We start from the raw sequence: 17,601 nt of genomic DNA on the forward strand, positions 1-17,601 counted from the left end.
ATGTATACAGGGAGTCCTTTGTTTCTGAGAATGGAGGATAGCTTTCCAAAAATAATCTGTGAATGCCAAACCATGACTATGCAGGTGTTTACTGTTTAAGAATTAGACCGCACCATTCAAATGAGCGCCATAAATGTATTGCTTTGAGCCCCTTTCCATTACTTAGTGTGAAGTACTTTCCAATTTGCTTCAGAATACCTCCCGGATACTCATGGGTCCTTGTCTTATTGCTGTAGAATGACCTGGAGCAGGTATTACGCCAGATTGGAGATAAGGACCAGAAGATCCAAAATTTGGAGGCTCTGCTGCAGAAGAGTAAAGACATTGTGAGCCAGCTAGAAGCTGAGAGAGAAGACTTGTGTGCCAAGATTCAAGCCGGAGAGGGAGAGACTGCTTTGCTCAGCCAACTAAAAGAGAAAAACCACACACTACAGGAACAGGTTAGTTAGAACTGACACTCTCACACAGAAATTGTGCTGTCACAACTGTTGTCAAGCAACAGGAAAAAAAATGCAGCGCCAGATTAAAGTAGTGGCCATTTTATTTGCAGTTTTTCAGACAACTTCAGATTTTTAGATTCATTACATATTTCCGGACTCTGTTGAGGTTGCAATGGGTAGAGATGTACTGTATTAGACTAAATCAACTGACCAAATTAACCCATTTTCATGCAAGGGCATTGCAAGCACAATCTGGGACCAGAACTACAGTATAGGGTTGGTCAGCCACTAATCAAAATGTAAAGCACACAGGATATTTTGCAACTTGGAAATTATCAAAACAACCATCCTTAATAATAAAATACTGAAATGAGTTTAAAACCACATTTTTAATCAAATTGATTGAAATCACGGGTTCTTTCCGGGTACTCCTGCTTCCTCCCAAATTCCCAAAAACATTTAGGTTAATTGGAGACTCCAAATTGTCTGGGGACCAGCCCAGGTTGTACTCCCCTCCCACCAAAAGTCAGCTAGGATAGGCTAAAGAGCACTACCGTGACCCTAAAGAGGACCAGTCGTATAGAAAATTGATGGAATTAGTTGCTTGCAAAAACACATTTGTCACCTTGGTAAACAATTCATTTAGGTACACGTTACAATGTCACTTTCCAAATGTATACACAGTGCTGTGAGAAAGTATTATCCCCCTTCTCAAATTCTTATGTTTGCATAGTTTCCCCACTTTAATATTTAAGATCTTCAAACAAATGTAAATATCAGACAAATATAACCCAAGTGAACTTAAAATGCTGTTTTTAAATGACTTTATTTATGAAGGGGAAAAAAATTCAGTTACCTGGCCCTGTGTGAAAAAGTAATTATCCCCCTTGTTAAAACATGAATTAATTGTGTCCATTAACATTTTACTGATCACACCCAAGCCTGATTACCTCCAGATATGTTCAATCAAAAAATCACTTAAACAGAATCTGTCCCGACAAAATCCAAGTCAGACAAAAGATCTCTAAAGGCTGCAACAAAATGACACGACCCAAAGAAATTCCAGAACAGTCGAGAAAAAAAGGAATTGACATCTATCAGTCTGGAAAGGATTACAAAAGCCATTTCTAAAGCTTCAGGATTGCAGAAAACCATAGGGTGAGCCATTAACCTCAGATGGAGAAAACATGGAACAGTGGTAAACCTTCCCAGGAGTGGCCGGCCTACAAAGATTATCCCAAGAGAACAGCAATGACTCATCCAGGAGGCCACAAAGGAACTCAGGACAACTTCTAAAGAACTGCAGGCCTCCCTTGTCCCAGTTAAGGTCAGTGTTCATGACACAACAATAAGGAAGAGACTGGGCAAAAATGGCATTCATGTTAGAGTTCCAAGGCAAAAACCACTGCTGACCAAAAAGAGCATAAAGGCTTGTCTTACTTTTGCCAAAAAACGTGAATGATTACCAAGACTTTTGGGAGAACATTATATGGACTGACGAGATGAAAGTTGAGCTCTTTGAAAGATGTGTGTGTTGTTACGTCTGGCGTAACTGTAGCACAGCATTTCAGAAAAAGTACATGCATCATACCAGCAGTCAAATGTGGTGGTAGTGTGATGGTCTGGGGCTGCTGAGGTCCTTCAGGACCTGGACAACTTGCTGTGATTGATGGAACCATGAATTTAACAGAAAATCCTGCTGGATAATGTTCAGCCATCAGTTTGTGACCTCAAGCTGAAGCACACTTGGGTTCTGCAGCAGGATAATGATCCAAAGCACACCAGCAAGTCAATTTCTGTCAAAGTCTAGACTTGAATCCGATTGAAATGCAGTGGCATGACCTTAAAAAAGGCCGTTCATGCTCGAAAACCCAAATTTTTTTCTGAATTCAAACAATTCTGCAAGGAAGAGTGGGCCAAAATATCTCCACAGAGATGTGAAGGACTCATTGCTAGTTATAGAAAACGCTTTATTTCAGTCGTTGTTGCTGAGGATGGCCCAACCAGTTATTAATTAGATTTAGGGGGTCATTACTTTTTCACACAGGGCCAGGTAACTTTTTTTTTTCCCCCTTGAAAAATGAACTCACCATTTAAAAACCGCATTTTAAGTTTATTTGGTTTATATTTGTCTGATGTTCTTAAATGAAGTGGGGAAACGATGCAAAAATATAGGTATTTGAGAAGGGGAACAATATTTTATCACGGCACTGTATAATTTAAAATCTCTCGTTATGTAATGAAGTACAAATACTTTGTTACTTTGCTTAAGTAGACTTTTAATGTTTCTGTACTTAATTGTTTCTGACAACCTTCACTTTTACTCCACTATGAAATACATTTCACCTAACCATCTTCGTTACTGGTTAGTTAAAAATTTAAGTCCGTAGAAATTGTTTGTTGACATAATGTGTGAACCATGGAGCACAAAGAGGAAGAATAGTCTTGCCTGTACTGATGTCATAGGGATAATGGTTGGGGGAGGTCATGAAAATGAGCCACAGGAAATCAAGAAGTTTGTATGGCCACACCGGTAGTGCGTCTCTCTCGCCAACACGCGCCTTTGCTCATTAGCCAACATGAAACGCTTTGACTACAAAACTCAAATAAACTAAATAAACCTTTAAAGAACTTTTACTTCCAATACTTAAGTACATTTAATACAAGACAATTACTTCTGATACTTAGAGAAAATGTCAGTTACTTAAAGATTTTCACTCGAGTAATATTGAACAAGGTGACTTTTAATCAAAGTACTTTCATCCATCCATCCATCCATCCATTTTCTGAGCCGCTTCTCCTCACTAGGGTCGCAGGCGTGCTGGAGCCTATCCCAGCTATCATCGGGCAGGAGGCGGGGTACACCCTGAACTGGTTGCCAGCCAATCGCAGGGCACATACAAACAAACAACCATTCGCACTCACATTCACACCTACGGGCAATTTAGAGTCTCCAATTAATGCATGTTTTTGGGATGTGGGAAGAAACCGGAGTGCCCGGAGAAAACCCACGCAGGCACGGGGAGAACATGCAAACTCCACACAGGTGGGATTGAACCCTGCTCCTCAGAACTGTGAGGCTGACTCTCTAACCAGTCGGCCACCGTGCCGCCCAAAGTACTTTCAGTTACTTTATATAAGACTGTTTCAAATAAATAAGTGAATAAGAGCAGACGTCAGTATAATTGACCAGTTTAAGGCTGGACATTTAGTCAGTGAAACCTAAGGCAAAGACTTCGTAAGGTAGTGTTATTCTTTACCTAGTGCCTACCATGTTAGTGTGACAGGCACAACACACATTCTATTACTGAGTCCCTAACTCACAAGTTCAACTTTTACAAAGGAGCGCTTTAACAAATATTTTGTTCTTTGTTACTGTTTCCCAACCTTTGAGACAAGGCACCCATTCTATATTACAAAAACCTCTCACAACTCCACCAAACAAAATTGTCATAGAAATTATGAGTACTGAAATAATGATGATCACTCACAAATTGACTTCGTGTGAAATGCTGGCCCATTTAACTGAACACATAGTGATGCAATCGTACACATTAATGCTTTAACAGGCAATATACTTCCAATCAAGTTTGCAGTTGGTTAAGAAAAAGTGCAAAGTATAGCAACATTAACATATGCAAATCAGTCGCCTTTCGGTGGGATTCGTCGTTTTGAACTCAAAATAGGCCATTTCCGTGAATCGTACAGGTCCGATGAGTTTTTCTGAGGAGGGGGGTCGTCGTCAGAGACTGTTCCATGCTCCTTCAGCGCTGGCAGCTAGATCCATTCCACACATCCACCATCCACACACATGGAATTGTTAATATTACTCTGCGGCAGACGAATATGCTGGTGCATCGGCCTGAGGTTCCACCTCTGCGCTCCGGGCCGGTTTTGGATAAATCACAGGAATTGACGAGACCAGAAAAAACACTTCTGCTGTTAAGAAGCAAACGGTACTTTTACTCCATTACAATTATCTAAATGTCAGTCGCTACTTTTATTTATCAATTATTGCTTACTTATCAACTATTTCATGAGCGAGAATACGACGTAGACTTCCGCATTGGCACTGTTTGCTCCAATCCTGTTTAAGCGCTAGTGACATTTAAGTCTAGTTTACCAATCAAACGACACAAGAAAGTCATTTGAACTCACACGTCTATTGGGCTTCCCAGGCATAGGTGTTAAAACTAGATAAGCCAGCCCAGCTGATCGTCGTGCCTACGTGGCAGCATGTTCCATTGTGTTTTTTTGTTCCCAGCCAGTGTCTGCGTCATGGGGGGAAATGCGCAGGCCACCTGCCCCCCCAGATGACTTACTGTGCCCCACTCAAAATTAGTTGTGGCCTGCCACAGGTTCCTGCAGTGTAGCCTTTTCGTGCCAATCTTTATGTATAATTTAATCAAAGTCTAAATGGATTTTTTTCAGCCACTAACAATGACCTAAATATTAAAGTGTTGATCATTTGCATGTAGCACATCACTTCTTGTCAAGGTAGACCTACATATCACTCATCTCATCAGTGTGCTGACTGCTTTCAAACTTAGCCCAGCATTTGGTGCCTCCACAGCAGTACCCTATGAGAGAATTCATTCAATGAGAAACGCGTCTTCAGACCACAAGCACAAAATATTCCATAAAATAGAAGGTCCATGTTGGTTCAGCAGGCGTTTGAGGCACATGATGTTACTCAAGTGAGTGGAAGGACAGTAGTACCAGCCTGTTACATATAGAACAATGCCCAGCACGCCAACTCCAACTAAACTCTTCTACCGTTAAGACGTGTTTAATTTACCCAATGACCGCGGTTGAATACTTGTTTTATACGCACGTGTGTACGTGTGTGTGGCTGCTGTGGGATATACTGTACCTGTTTTAATGTTGTGTGTGTGACTTTTGCACTGTGGCAAACCCAGTGTTCGCGCTGCCCAGTCGCTACCTCGCCAATGGCTAATTGAAACAGGATGTGGCAATGCGAACTTTGCCCATGTTAGCCACTCTGGCAAATTAGAATCACCCGCGTCAAAAGCCCTTCCTGATAAAAGTTAAGGTGATTGATTCTTGAGGATTACAAATAAGTGAATCACCTCAACACTTTTACTGTAATTAATAAGAACATTAAGCAACATTGAATGTATTTTACCATTTCAAACATCACATCTTGATGATGAAAAGTGTCACTCGTGTCACTCCACTTTATCTCTGTACTCTGCTGACAATAACAGCAGTGCTTTTGATATTGCTGCGCATCATTATAAAGTATTATAAATTTTTCACTCCAGCACGCCCGTGACCATAGTGAGGAGATGCGGTACAGAAAATGGATGGATGGATGTTATATTGCAGCCATTTGGGAAAATGATTTTTCTCATTAATGTACACACAGCACCCCATATTGACAGAAAAAAACAGAATTGTTGAAATTTTTGCAGATTTATGATCCAGCCATCCATTTTCTTAACCGCTTCTCCTCACGTGGATCGCGGGCTGCTGGAGCCTATCCCAGCTATCTTCGGGCGAGAGGTGGGGTACACCCTAAACTGGTCGCCAGGCAATCGCAGGGCACAGAAACAAACAATTATTCGCACACACATTCATACCTATGGGCAATTTAGAGTTTCCAATTAACCTACCAAGCATGTTTTTGGAAAGTGGGAGGAAACCGGAGTGCATCCAAACTCCACACAGGTGGGGCCGGGATTTTAACCCCGGTCCCCAGAACAGTGAGGCAGATGTGCTAACCAGTCGCCCACCATGCCGGCCAGATTTATAAAAAAAAACAAATCTGAAATATCACACAACCATAAGTATTCAGTATTGCTCAGTATTTAGTAGAAGCACCCTTTTGAGCTAATAGTCTTTTTGGGAATGATGTAAGTTTTTTCACACCTGGATTTGGGGATCCTCTGCCATTCCTCCTTGCAGATCCTCTTCAGTTCTGTCAGGTTGGATGGTGAATGTTGGTGGACAGGCATTTTCAGGTCTCTCCATAGATGCTCAATTGGGTTCTGATCGTCCCAAATGTCTTCCATTTAACGATTATGGAGACAACTGTGAACCTTAAGTGCAGCAGAATTTTTTTTGTAACTTTTGCCAGATCTGGGCCTTGCCACAATTCAGTCTCTGAGCTCTTCAAATAGTTCCTTTGACCTCATGATTCATTTTTGCTCCGACATGCACTGTGAGCTGTAAGGTCTTATATAGACAGATGTTTGGCTTTCCTAATCAAGTCCAATCAATATAATCAAACACAGCTGGACTCCAATGAAGGCGTAGAACCATCTCAAGGATGATCAGAAGAAATGGAGAGCACCCGAGTTAAATATGAGTGGCACAGCAAAGGCTCTGAATACTTATGACTGTGTGATATTTCAGTTTTTCGTTTTTAATAAATCTGCAAAAAATTCAATTCTGTTTTTTCTGTCAATATGCGGTGCTGTGTGTACATTAATGAGGATAAACAAGACAACAAGATGGCGCCTACGAGTGTGGTTGCCTCTGTTACGCGCTCTCTAGTATTGTTTTTGTTTTTGTGTTTTTCGTTCATCTTTGGAGACATTACACGACTCACTTACACAAGGGGAGACTTGCTAACCATCAAGGAGGCTACTCCGGACATTCTTTCACCAACTTTCGCAAATCCGCTCAGTTTTTTCCCCGAATTACTCACCAGAGCGGCGTCCGCGGTTTTCGGCGCATTGGAGGCGGAGGCGCCGCCACAGACGGAAGCGAGCCGGCATCCATGTGAAACTCCGCAAGAGAGGATACAGATCTGCATACCCATCGATCCACCTCGCGAATGTACGCTCTCTACCCAACAAAATGGACGAGCTTCATCTTCTGATAAAGACCAGTAAAGACTTTGGATGTTCCGCCGCCATGTGCTTTACAGAGACCTGGCTCTGAGATGCTGTACCCGATGGTGCCGTCATGCTTGCGGGTTTTCATCTTCACCGAGCGGACCGCATCGCGCAGTTATCGGGCAAAACAAAAGGCGGCGGGATATGCTTCTATATCAACAAAAAATGGTGTACGGACGTCACGGAGCTCAGCACACACTGCAGCCCGCATTTGGAGTCGCTGTTTTTGAACTGTAAGCCATTCTACTCGCTGCGTGAGTTCGCATCATTCATTCTGGCTGGCGCCTGTATTCCGCCTCAAGCTAACACGAACGCCGCACTGCTAACGCTCACCGAGCAAGTAAACGAAATTGGAGAAAAAAAACACCCGGACTCACCCCTCATTATTCTTGGGGACTTTAACAAAGCTAAACTCAACCACGAACTCCCTAAATACAAGCAGCACATCGACTGTCCTACCAAACCAAACCAGACTGTGATGGAAGAACACAGGACTGATTCGATGACCGCTGTGTAGAACTGCCTCAGCAGCTCCGGTGGAAGGCCGTGCTTTCTCAGAAGCCGCAGGAAGTACATCCTGTGCTGGGCCTTTTTGAGGACGGAGTTGATGTTGGTCACCCACTTCAGGTCCTGAGAGACTGTATTTCCCAGGAACTTGAAGGTCTCGACGGTTGACACAAGGCAGCTGGACAACGTCAGGGGCAGCTGTGGCGAAGGATGCCTCCTGAAGTCCACGATCATCTCTACAGCGTGTTCAGCTCCAGGTTGTGTCGGCCGCACCACAGCTCCAGCCGCTCCGCTTCCTGTCAATATGCAGACTCGTCACCGTCCTTGATGAGGCCGATAACAATGGTGTCAGGAGTTTGACAGCCGGGTGCGCTGAAGTGCAGTCGTGTAGAGAGAGAAGAGCAGTGGAGAGAGGACAAAACCTTGGGGCGCCCCAATGCTGATGCTGCATGTGGATGAGGTGGCCTCCCCCAGCCTGACCTGCTGTGTCCTGCCTGTCAGAAAGCTGTAAATTCACTGGCAGATGGCAGGTGAGACGCTGAACTGGAGAAACTTGGATGAAAGGAGTTCAGGGATGATGGTGTTGAACGCTGAGCTGAAGTCCACGAACAGGATCCACGCGTAGGTCCCTGCACTGTCGAGGTGTTATAGGATGAAGTGCAGTCCCATGTTGACTGCATCATCCGCAGACCTGTTCGCTTGGTAGGCAAACTGCAGGGGGTCCAGCAGGGGACCTGTGACATTCTTGAGGTGGTCCAGCACGAGACGTTCAAAGGACTTCATGACCACAGATGTCAAGGCTACAGGCCTGTAGTCATTTAGACCAGAGATTGCAGGTTTCTTGGGGACTGGAATGATGGTGGAGCGTTCGAAACAGGATGGTACTGTATGAAGACCGGAGCAAGTTGGTCCGCGCAGACTTTGAGGCAGGATGGGGACACATGGTCTGGGCCTGCCGCTTTGTTAATCTTTTGTTGTTTGAAGATGCATCTCACATCCTGTTTGTGGATGGTAAACGCAGAAGTCAGAGGTGTGATTGTGGTCGGGGGTGCGGCCGGGTGGGTGTGGGGTGTGAAAGTGTCCTTTTCAAATCTGCAGTAGAAGGTATTCAAGTCGTTGGCTAGTGTGCTATTGTTCTCAGCTTGGGGGGATTGTCGCTTGTAATTAGTCAGCGATTGGAATGCATGCCAGACTGATTTAGAGTCGTTAGCGCTAAACTGTTTTTCCAACTTTGCTGCATAGTTCCTCTTTGCAATGTTAATTTCTTTAGTCAGCTGGTTTCTAGCTCGATTATACAGGGCCCTGTCCCCGCTCTGATATGTGTCCTCCTTAGCTTGGCGAAGCTGCTTAAGTTTAGCAGTGAACCACGGCTTCTTGAAATGATTTTGTTGGTACACACAACTGATATAGGATGTAAAAGTGTCCGTATATTCATCCAGGCTGCCAGCTGAATTTTCAAAGACACTCCAGTCTGTGCAGTCTAAGCAGCTTTGAAGTTCCATCTTTGCTTCATTGGTCCACTTTTTCACTGCAGGCTTCGCGCATTTAAGTTCTTGCCTGTACGTCGGTATTAAGTGAATTAAGCAGTGATCAGACGAGCCCAGGGGTGCATGAGGTATAGCACGGTATGCGTTTTTTAGCGTAGTGTAGCAGTGGTCTAAAATGTTATTTTCCCTGGTAGGAAAGTCGATGTGCTGCTTGTATTTAGGGAGTTCGTGGTTGAGTTTAGCTTTGTTAAAGTCCCCGAGAATAATGAGGGGTGAGTCCGGGTGTTTTATTTCAATTTCGTTGACTTGTTCGGTGAGCGTTAGCAGTGCGGCGTTCGTGTTAGCTTGAGGCAGAATGTAGACGCCAGCCAGGATGAATGATGCGAATTCACGCAGCGAGTAGAATGGCTTACAGTTCAAAAACAGTGACTCCAAATGCGGGCTGCAGTGTGTGCTGAGCTCCGTGACGTCCGTACACCATTTTTCATTAATATAGAAGCATATCCCAACGCCCTTTGTTTTCCCCGATGATTCCATGTCGCAGTCTGCTTGATGAATATGGAAGCCGGGAAGCATGACGGCGCCATCGGGTACAGCGTCGCAAAGCCAGGTCTCCGTAAAGCACATGGCGGCGGAACGTCCGAAGTCTTTACTGGTCTTTAACAGAAGATGAAGCTCGTCCATTTTGTTGGGTAGGGAGCGTACATTCGCGAGGTGGATCGACGGGAACGCCAATCTGTGTCCTCTCTTGTGGAGTTTCACCTGAATGTCGGCTCGGTTCCCTCTGTGGCGCCGTTTCCGCCTCCATGCGCCGAAAACCGCGGACGCCGCCCGGGTAAGTAACTCGGGGGGGGGGGGGGGGGGGGGGGGGGGGTGTGGAAAAACTGAGCGGATTTGCGAAAGTTGGTGAAAGAAAGTCCGGAGTAGCCTCCTTGATGGTTAGCAAGTCTCCCCTTGTGAAAGTGAGTCGTGTAATGTCTCCAAAGACGAACGAGAAAAACAAAAACAAAAACAATACTAGAGAGCGCGTTACCGAGGCGACCACACTGGTAGGCGCCATCTTGGTTCTCACTTTGCACACTGATTGAGCAGTATCTGCAACATTTGCACAACCAACATTGTCCCAGATTATCGCGCTACTCGTCACTTTAAACTGCATACACTCCTTGAAGTCTCGGCGCCCCTTGCACAATGGTCATTGCACCGGACTATTGCAATATTAGTCATTCAAACTGCTCTAAGTGCTAGAGGACTCTGCATCTTTTGCACAATTGTCAAAAAAAAAAAAAAAATTGTACTGGCATTACCACATAACTATTAACCCTTTATTGCTCAGTGACTGTTTTTTGTCAATGTCTTTATGTCTCAAAAGTGTTCTCTGTCAATTGACTGTCTGTTGTTGTACTAGAGCGGCTCCAACTACCGGAGACAAATTCCTTGTGTGTTTTTTGGACATACTTAATAAAGATGATTCTGAAAAAAACAACAACAAAGGATTTTAGCAAATGGCTGCAATATAACAAAGAGTGAAAAATGTAATGGGGTCTGAATATTTTCCGTACCCACTGTAAATCAGTAAGTCAATTTGATGGAAGGTTTTTCTTTTTACAATTCAATAGTAAAATAAAGATTTGTTATTTACATCAATTCATCATAACATTTTGGCCTGTCAACAGGAAAACGTTATTTGTTGGCTGTATCCAATGTTGTGTTGGTCATACTATATAATAATTTCGTTCTTGTTTAGTAAATAATGCTGAAGATAAACTTCCTCCCAAAAAAATTTGTGCTAAATCGCAATGTTTAAAACTTGGAATTTGAGTATTTTCCCAAAGCAGTCAGCCCTAATTCTGAATGATGACTAGATAAATTTAATTGGGCAAGCATCATTAAAAGCTTATCGGCTTCCCAGTGACGAGGACTGGCTAAGAGTGGCTAAAGGTTTAGCCACATAAACACACCTGATACTGTGGCTAAGTACACACAAGTGTGGCTCGAAGACTTTTATACTATTTAGCCACGTAGGCTGAAAGGTTTAATGACCTTGCCAACCCCGCAAACCTATTATACTGTATAAGGCTTTGAGTATGTGTGTACGTGCATTTTCTAAGGGTTATAAATGTGCCTGTGCACCCACAAGCTCATTAGTGTTAGCGGGATGGCCGCATTCACGTGACTAGAGTCCAAAATGTTCCCACATCGTCGCAATGGCATTAGGCTTTGTAACTAATTCCATTTATGCCGCTCAGCTTTCTGTAATCGTCAAACTACCGGCATGCCGTCAGAAAACTTGGCTTTAAGTACGCTAGTGCCCACACAAACACACACGCACACAGGCAATCAGAGGGAACCCTGCCCTGCCCTATCTCTGATTGATTTAGAGACCAGATGGGTTTCATGTGTCTGCTTTCAAGTCATGTTTTTTTTTTCTTCCTCAAATGGCTGGGCGTACAGGTGGACCCTCTGTTTTTTTGTGTTGTTGTTGTTGTTTTTGCCTAACCATTAAGAAATAAGGGCACATATGCGACCAAATTATGTGGCACTCCAGAGCCCTGTCTTGTCAAAAAAAGTTCATACGCCGGATTTGCATCACCATACCAGAACACTTTAATCCATAGCATTGTGTCCTCGGATGAAGATTGATCTTACTTTATTCGTCCCTGCGCATTTTTGTGCTTCTCAGACACGGGACGCAGATCAGAAGAGATCCCTGCGCACTTGAACTTAATTCAAATGAGCCATAACGTGTACCTGTACTACGAAAAGAAGAGTGGTGGACATTGAGGTGACATCACACCAGCTATTTGCAGTGCATTGCAGTGGTCAAAATAAAAGTGAATCACACTTCTCATTGTTGGATCTCAGTCAATTGTGGCTCTGTATATAATGAACTGTCTTGTAAATACTGTATATACAGTGTTTAACAAACGCATTAGACTACCTGTCAAAAATAACAACACACATTTTAGAAGTATTAAAAAAAAATTTTAACTAAAAATGTTATCAGTTTAATCAACTGTAGTTTAATATTTTAATCTCTTTGGTATGCATAATGTGCTTTAGTATTTAAAACAAAAAAACAAATTCTTCATAAAAACAAAGGGAAGCACGGTCACAGCGAATAGTACATCTGTGTCATGGTTGTTAAGGTTCAAATTGTGGCCTGCCTGTGTGGAGTTTGCATGTTCTTGCTGTGATTGCTTCTCCAGGTACTTTGGTTTCCTCCCACACTACAAAAAGATGCATGTTAGTTTAATTGAAGGCTCTTAAATTGTTGTGTTGAGTGATTGTTTGTCTATATGTGCCCTGCGATTGGCTGGCGACCAGTCCAGGGTGTACCACACCATTTAAAATCAGCTGGGATAGGCTCCTTCTCACACCTGACCCCAATGAGGGCAAATGTAAAGTAGATTGATGGATGTATAATTGTTTTATTTTCCCCTTATCTTTTGAACTTATAAATAAAGATGTCTGAATCTGAATTTATATATTTATTTAACATTTTCTTGTTTCCTCGATATGAAGGTAACCCAGTTGATAGACAAACTGAAGAACCAATCAGAGAGCAACAAGCAAGCCCAGGACAATCTACATAAACAGGTTCAGGAGCAGAAAACTCTCGTCCGTTCATCCCAGGACCGGGCCCACACCCTGGAGACTTCTGTCTCTGAGCTCACTGCTCAGCTTGTAGACAGCAAGGAGAAGGTGACCCAGCTGGACTCTCAGGTAGCTATTGGTAAAGATACTGTTTTAAGTATAAGGGCTGTGAGATCTGTTCTGGAGAGTCAAATCCCACTTTGTTGTCTGTTTTCAACCAGTTGAAAGCAAAAACAGAGATGTTGCTGTCTGCAGAGGCAGCCAAAGCTGCACAGAAAGCCAACCTGGAAAACAACCTAGAGTCTGCCCAGCATGCACTGCAGGACAAGCACCAGGTGGCTTGTTAGCGTCAGTGGTTTTCAAATTTGGTCTTGTGTTACAGTCCCCTCCAAATGTATTGGAACGGCAAGGTCAAGTCCTTTGTTTTTGTTGTATACTGAAGACATTTGGGTTTCAGATCAAAAGCTGAATGAGACAAAAGTTCAGAATTCCAGCTTTTATTTCTTGGTATTTACATATAGATGTGTTAAACATCTCAGGAGAGAGCACCTTTTGTTTGAAGCCACCCATTTTTTCAAGTGAGCAAAAGTATTGGAACAGACATTATCAAATTAACTTAAAGTGAATAACATTTAATATTTGCCAGGCATAAGCCTTACTTGCAATAACTGCATCAAGCCTGTGACCCATTGACTTCATCAGACTGTTGCGTTCGTCATTTGAAATGCTTTTCCATGCCTTTACTGCAACCTCTTAGTCCTTGTTTGTTTCTGTGGGGTTTTCCCTTTAGTTACCTCTTCAGGAGATAAAATGCATGCTCTATTGGGTTAAGGTCCGGTGATTGACTTGCCCAGTCTAAGTGATTCCACTTTTTCCACCTAATGAAGCCCTTTGTTGTGTTGGCAGTGTTTTTGGGGTCATTGTCTTGTTGCATAGTGAAGCTTCTCCCGATTAGTTTGGATGCATTTTTCTGTAAATTGCCAGACAAAATGGTTTTGTAGACTTCAGAATTCATTCTGCTGCTATCATCATGAGTTACATCATCAATAAAGCCTAGTGAGCTCTTTCCATATGCAGCCATGCAAGCCCAAGCCATGACATTACCTCCACCATGCTTCACAGATGAGCTTGTGTGTTTTGGATCATAAGCAGATCCTTTTTTTCTCCATACTTTGGCTTTTCCATCACTTTGGTAGAAGTTAATCTCGGGCTCATTAGTCCATAAAACTTTGATCCAAAACCTTTGTGGCTCATCTCTGTGCTACTTTGCAAAATCCAATCTGGCCTTTTGATTCTATTTGCTGATGAGTGGTTTGCGTCTTGTGGTATGGTCTGTATATTTATTCTCTTGAAGTCTTCTTCGAACCATGGATTGTGATACCTTCACCCCCTGCCCTGTGGAGGTTGGCAGTGATGTCACTGACTGTTGTCTTTGGGTGTTTTTTTCACAACTCTCACAATGTTTCTGTCATGAACTGCTGTTGATACCCTTGGGCGACCTGTTCGATGTGTGTTGCTCCATACACCGGTAGTTTCTTTCTTTTTCAGGACATTCCAAATTGTTTTATTGGCTATGCCCAATGTTTGTGCAATAGCTCTGATCGATTTTTCCTCTTCTCTCAGCTTGGTTTGCTTTTCTCCCATAGACAGCTCTCTGGTCTTCATGTTTGCTTAACAGAAAATGCAGTTTTCACAGGTGAAACCCAAAGCCAAAAGCAAGCACTATCTTGCCGTTCCAATACTTTTAGAGGGGACTGTCGGTTTTTGGGGAAAAAAAAATAATTTAGTTATCTGTGTTCCAAATACTGTATTGTATAGGAGCTGAATAAAGTTCAGAAGAAAGTGGAGGAGCAGGCACAGAGGCTAAAGGAGAAGCAGGAACAGTGCAGTCAGCTGGAAGCCTGTCTGAAGGAATACAAGGACAAGCTTGTGGTATCAGAGCAGCATGGAGAGAAGTTGGAAGGGCTCAACAAGGTTGGTGTCACGTGCAAATGTATGGACATCTGCTGTCAAATAGATTTGACAAATCATTGATACTGATGTGCTCATGTCTCAGAAACTGGAAACACAAGTTGTGGAGGTGCAGGCTTCAAGAGATCAGACACAACAAGAAGTGAAGAATCTGCAGAAAGAGGCCTCTGAGGTCAAACAAAAAGCTAAGGAGCTGCAGCTTTTGCTGGACAATGAAAAAGCAGGGTGAGAATGAAAACGGATGAATTGTTCTCTGTCTATGAGTGGTTCTCATTCTGGGGTGCATGTACCCCCAGGGGTCCGAGAGCCATAACCTGGGGGTCCACAAAATAATTTTCAATAAATTATGTTTTATCATTTTAAGTGCATACATATGTGAACCAGCATGCCAGTCAACTGACATACTAAACCAATTACTCCTCCCTACCTTAACTTTGGGCCAATTAAAAACTAAAGTTATTGTGTTGTATCCTATTAATCTGACATCCCTGCATGCGTGCTGCATTCCTGGGGGTCTCATGTGCTTTTCTCATGTAGAGTTGTTCAGGTCCATTTCTGAAATGCCTTACAGTTTAATTTTAATCCCATTAAAAATATAATGTGTTTTGCCTGTTCCTTCATTTTTTTCTTTTAACAATTGTACACACCTTACAAATTTTGCCCGTGTAGTCAAACATATGAGCACAACTCTGTAATGTTCTCTCATTTACTAAATAAAAGTAGGGCTGCGTTTCAGAATAAGAGCAATAAATGAAAAGAGAAAGTTATACATGTTCAGATAAAGTGCTTAACTTAAACTAAAATAGTTTCAGTTTCTCCATTTGGGATTTTGACACAACACTGACGTCTCAAAAATTTTACATATTTTAATTAAACAAATCTTAACAATGGAACCGTATTAGCTTATGTTTGTTCAAAACGTTTATGTTTTGCTTCTTAATATAATGGCGTTTCACATATGCACTTTTAACAAGTGCTCCCAGTGGAAACTTTCCTCTGAGAAGTACAAACAAAAATGACTTGCCGTTCCATTTGTCCCAGATCTTCTCTTCCTTTATCGGTCATTTTCTGAACTTTCTACTCAACTTCCACACAGTCTCTCTTTCTCTCTCCCCTGCTACGTTTCTTCTTGTCTCTGTCTAGTTTGTGCACAGTCAGTGATTTCGGCCTGAGATGCAGATTTGATTGGCTGAAGGGGTTGGCTGAATTCGCATGTGATTGGTGATCGTTACTACCATTTACAATAAAAAGCCTTGTCTTTTTTTTTTTTGGGGGGGGCAACAGTGTGGGTGCGTATGGGTCTGTTTCTGGGTCTGAACTCCGGACTGCGGTCACCTGTTAGTGACCTTCCCAAGAGCATAAATCGACAGAACGCCAGCATGTCAGTGCTTATTAGCTTGTTTAGCTTTGCTTATCACCGTATCCTAGCACTATTCAAAGTACGATTGTGATTGGTAGACTGATGCTTGCAGTGCATGTTGGAGTTCTTTTCCCCCTACATCGTCAGGACCTTTGCGATTTGACTATCGCGCATACGCACAACGTGATGATGATGATCAAACAATATATTGTGCAGCCCTACATTCAACATGCATATTTTTTCTGTCATTTGCATTTCATTGTAACAACTCAACAGTATGTTGCTCCATTTAGGAATGTGACACTTCAAGAGGAAATAAAGACAAAGACCTCTTCATTGAGTGACACCCAGAAACAGTTGGAGTGCTGTGAGCAGGACAAAGCTGCCCTTGAGCTAAGTGTGGTCAAGCTGACCCAAGAAGGGAAGGCTCAGCATGCAGAGTTGGACAGGACAGCACAGAGCCTCATTGCAGACTTATTGAAGGCACAACAGGAGAAAGACACTCAAAAGAAAGAGCTGATCTCAATTCAGGAAAGTCTCGGCAAGACTCATAAGGCCCTAAAAGAATGTCAGAGTCAAGTGGACACTGAGAGGAAGAATCACAAGGCAGCCTTGGAGGAAAAGGTCAGTTCCGGTTAGTTTATTATAGCGTTGCCCAAACATATGAAGCACTGAAGGGGATATTCCTGGTTGTGTAAAAGGGGCTACTGACAGATGCATGATGTAGGCATCTGGCACGATACTCCCCAGCTGTCCAGAGGGTGCCAAATATTTTCCTTGCCCCACTTTACATTAATTTCATTCCATATCTAGCAGATCTTAAAAGCATACTAGAATTTGAGGGGTTATTGCTTCTGTGAAAGATAATTTATTGTTATTATATATATTAGTATTAAATAGCTACTTTTGGTTGGTATTTAAAGGTCTGCTTCTGTTGTTAGTTTCCAATGAAAATACACGTTCAAGTTGTTTTGTCCATTTATTTATCGCTCGCAACCGCTTCACATAACAGCACGGTCACAACCGCGCACACAATAATGACATCATCATCCTGCGCGTCCTCGTAAATGGTTAATGATTGCCGTACATACCAAAATAAACCCGCCAACAAATTCGACTTAACAATCTCTACTGTCTTTTAAAAGTAAAAAATAAAATGTGCAAATGAAGCTTAACGTTCGGTCTGCAATATAACATTCGGTACCAAATAGTCCCTTTTTTTTAGATTATTATTTTTTTTAACATTAACAATTTTAACGGTCATTTGTTTTCTTTAGCAGTCATTGTTCAAGCTTCCACTTTCCATCCTTCAACACTTTCAGAAGCAGTAGGGGACTGCCGTAAATACCAGAATAAACCCACCAACAAATTTGACT

General features: G+C 42.7%; 1 protein-coding gene across 4 annotated transcripts in view; it reads left to right on the forward strand.

Annotated features, from left to right (window-relative positions):
* eea1 (early endosome antigen 1) overlaps nucleotides 1–17,601 on the forward strand; it is a 56,746-nt gene that overhangs the window by 20,012 nt on the left and 19,133 nt on the right. For 3 of the 4 annotated variants that reach the window (XM_061772757.1, XM_061772758.1, XM_061772760.1), the window contains 6 exons: nucleotides 237–440; nucleotides 12,823–13,023; nucleotides 13,116–13,229; nucleotides 14,713–14,868; nucleotides 14,951–15,090; nucleotides 16,519–16,849. In XM_061772757.1, coding sequence (XP_061628741.1) covers nucleotides 237–440; nucleotides 12,823–13,023; nucleotides 13,116–13,229; nucleotides 14,713–14,868; nucleotides 14,951–15,090; nucleotides 16,519–16,849 — 1,146 coding nt within the window. The remainder of the gene's footprint in view (nucleotides 1–236; nucleotides 441–12,822; nucleotides 13,024–13,115; nucleotides 13,230–14,712; nucleotides 14,869–14,950; nucleotides 15,091–16,518; nucleotides 16,850–17,601) is intronic. The other variant, XM_061772759.1, reaches the window with a different exon arrangement.

Source organism: Phyllopteryx taeniolatus, chromosome 5 (genome assembly GCF_024500385.1).
Source record: "Phyllopteryx taeniolatus isolate TA_2022b chromosome 5, UOR_Ptae_1.2, whole genome shotgun sequence".
NCBI classification, from domain to species: Eukaryota; Metazoa; Chordata; class Actinopteri; order Syngnathiformes; family Syngnathidae; genus Phyllopteryx; species Phyllopteryx taeniolatus.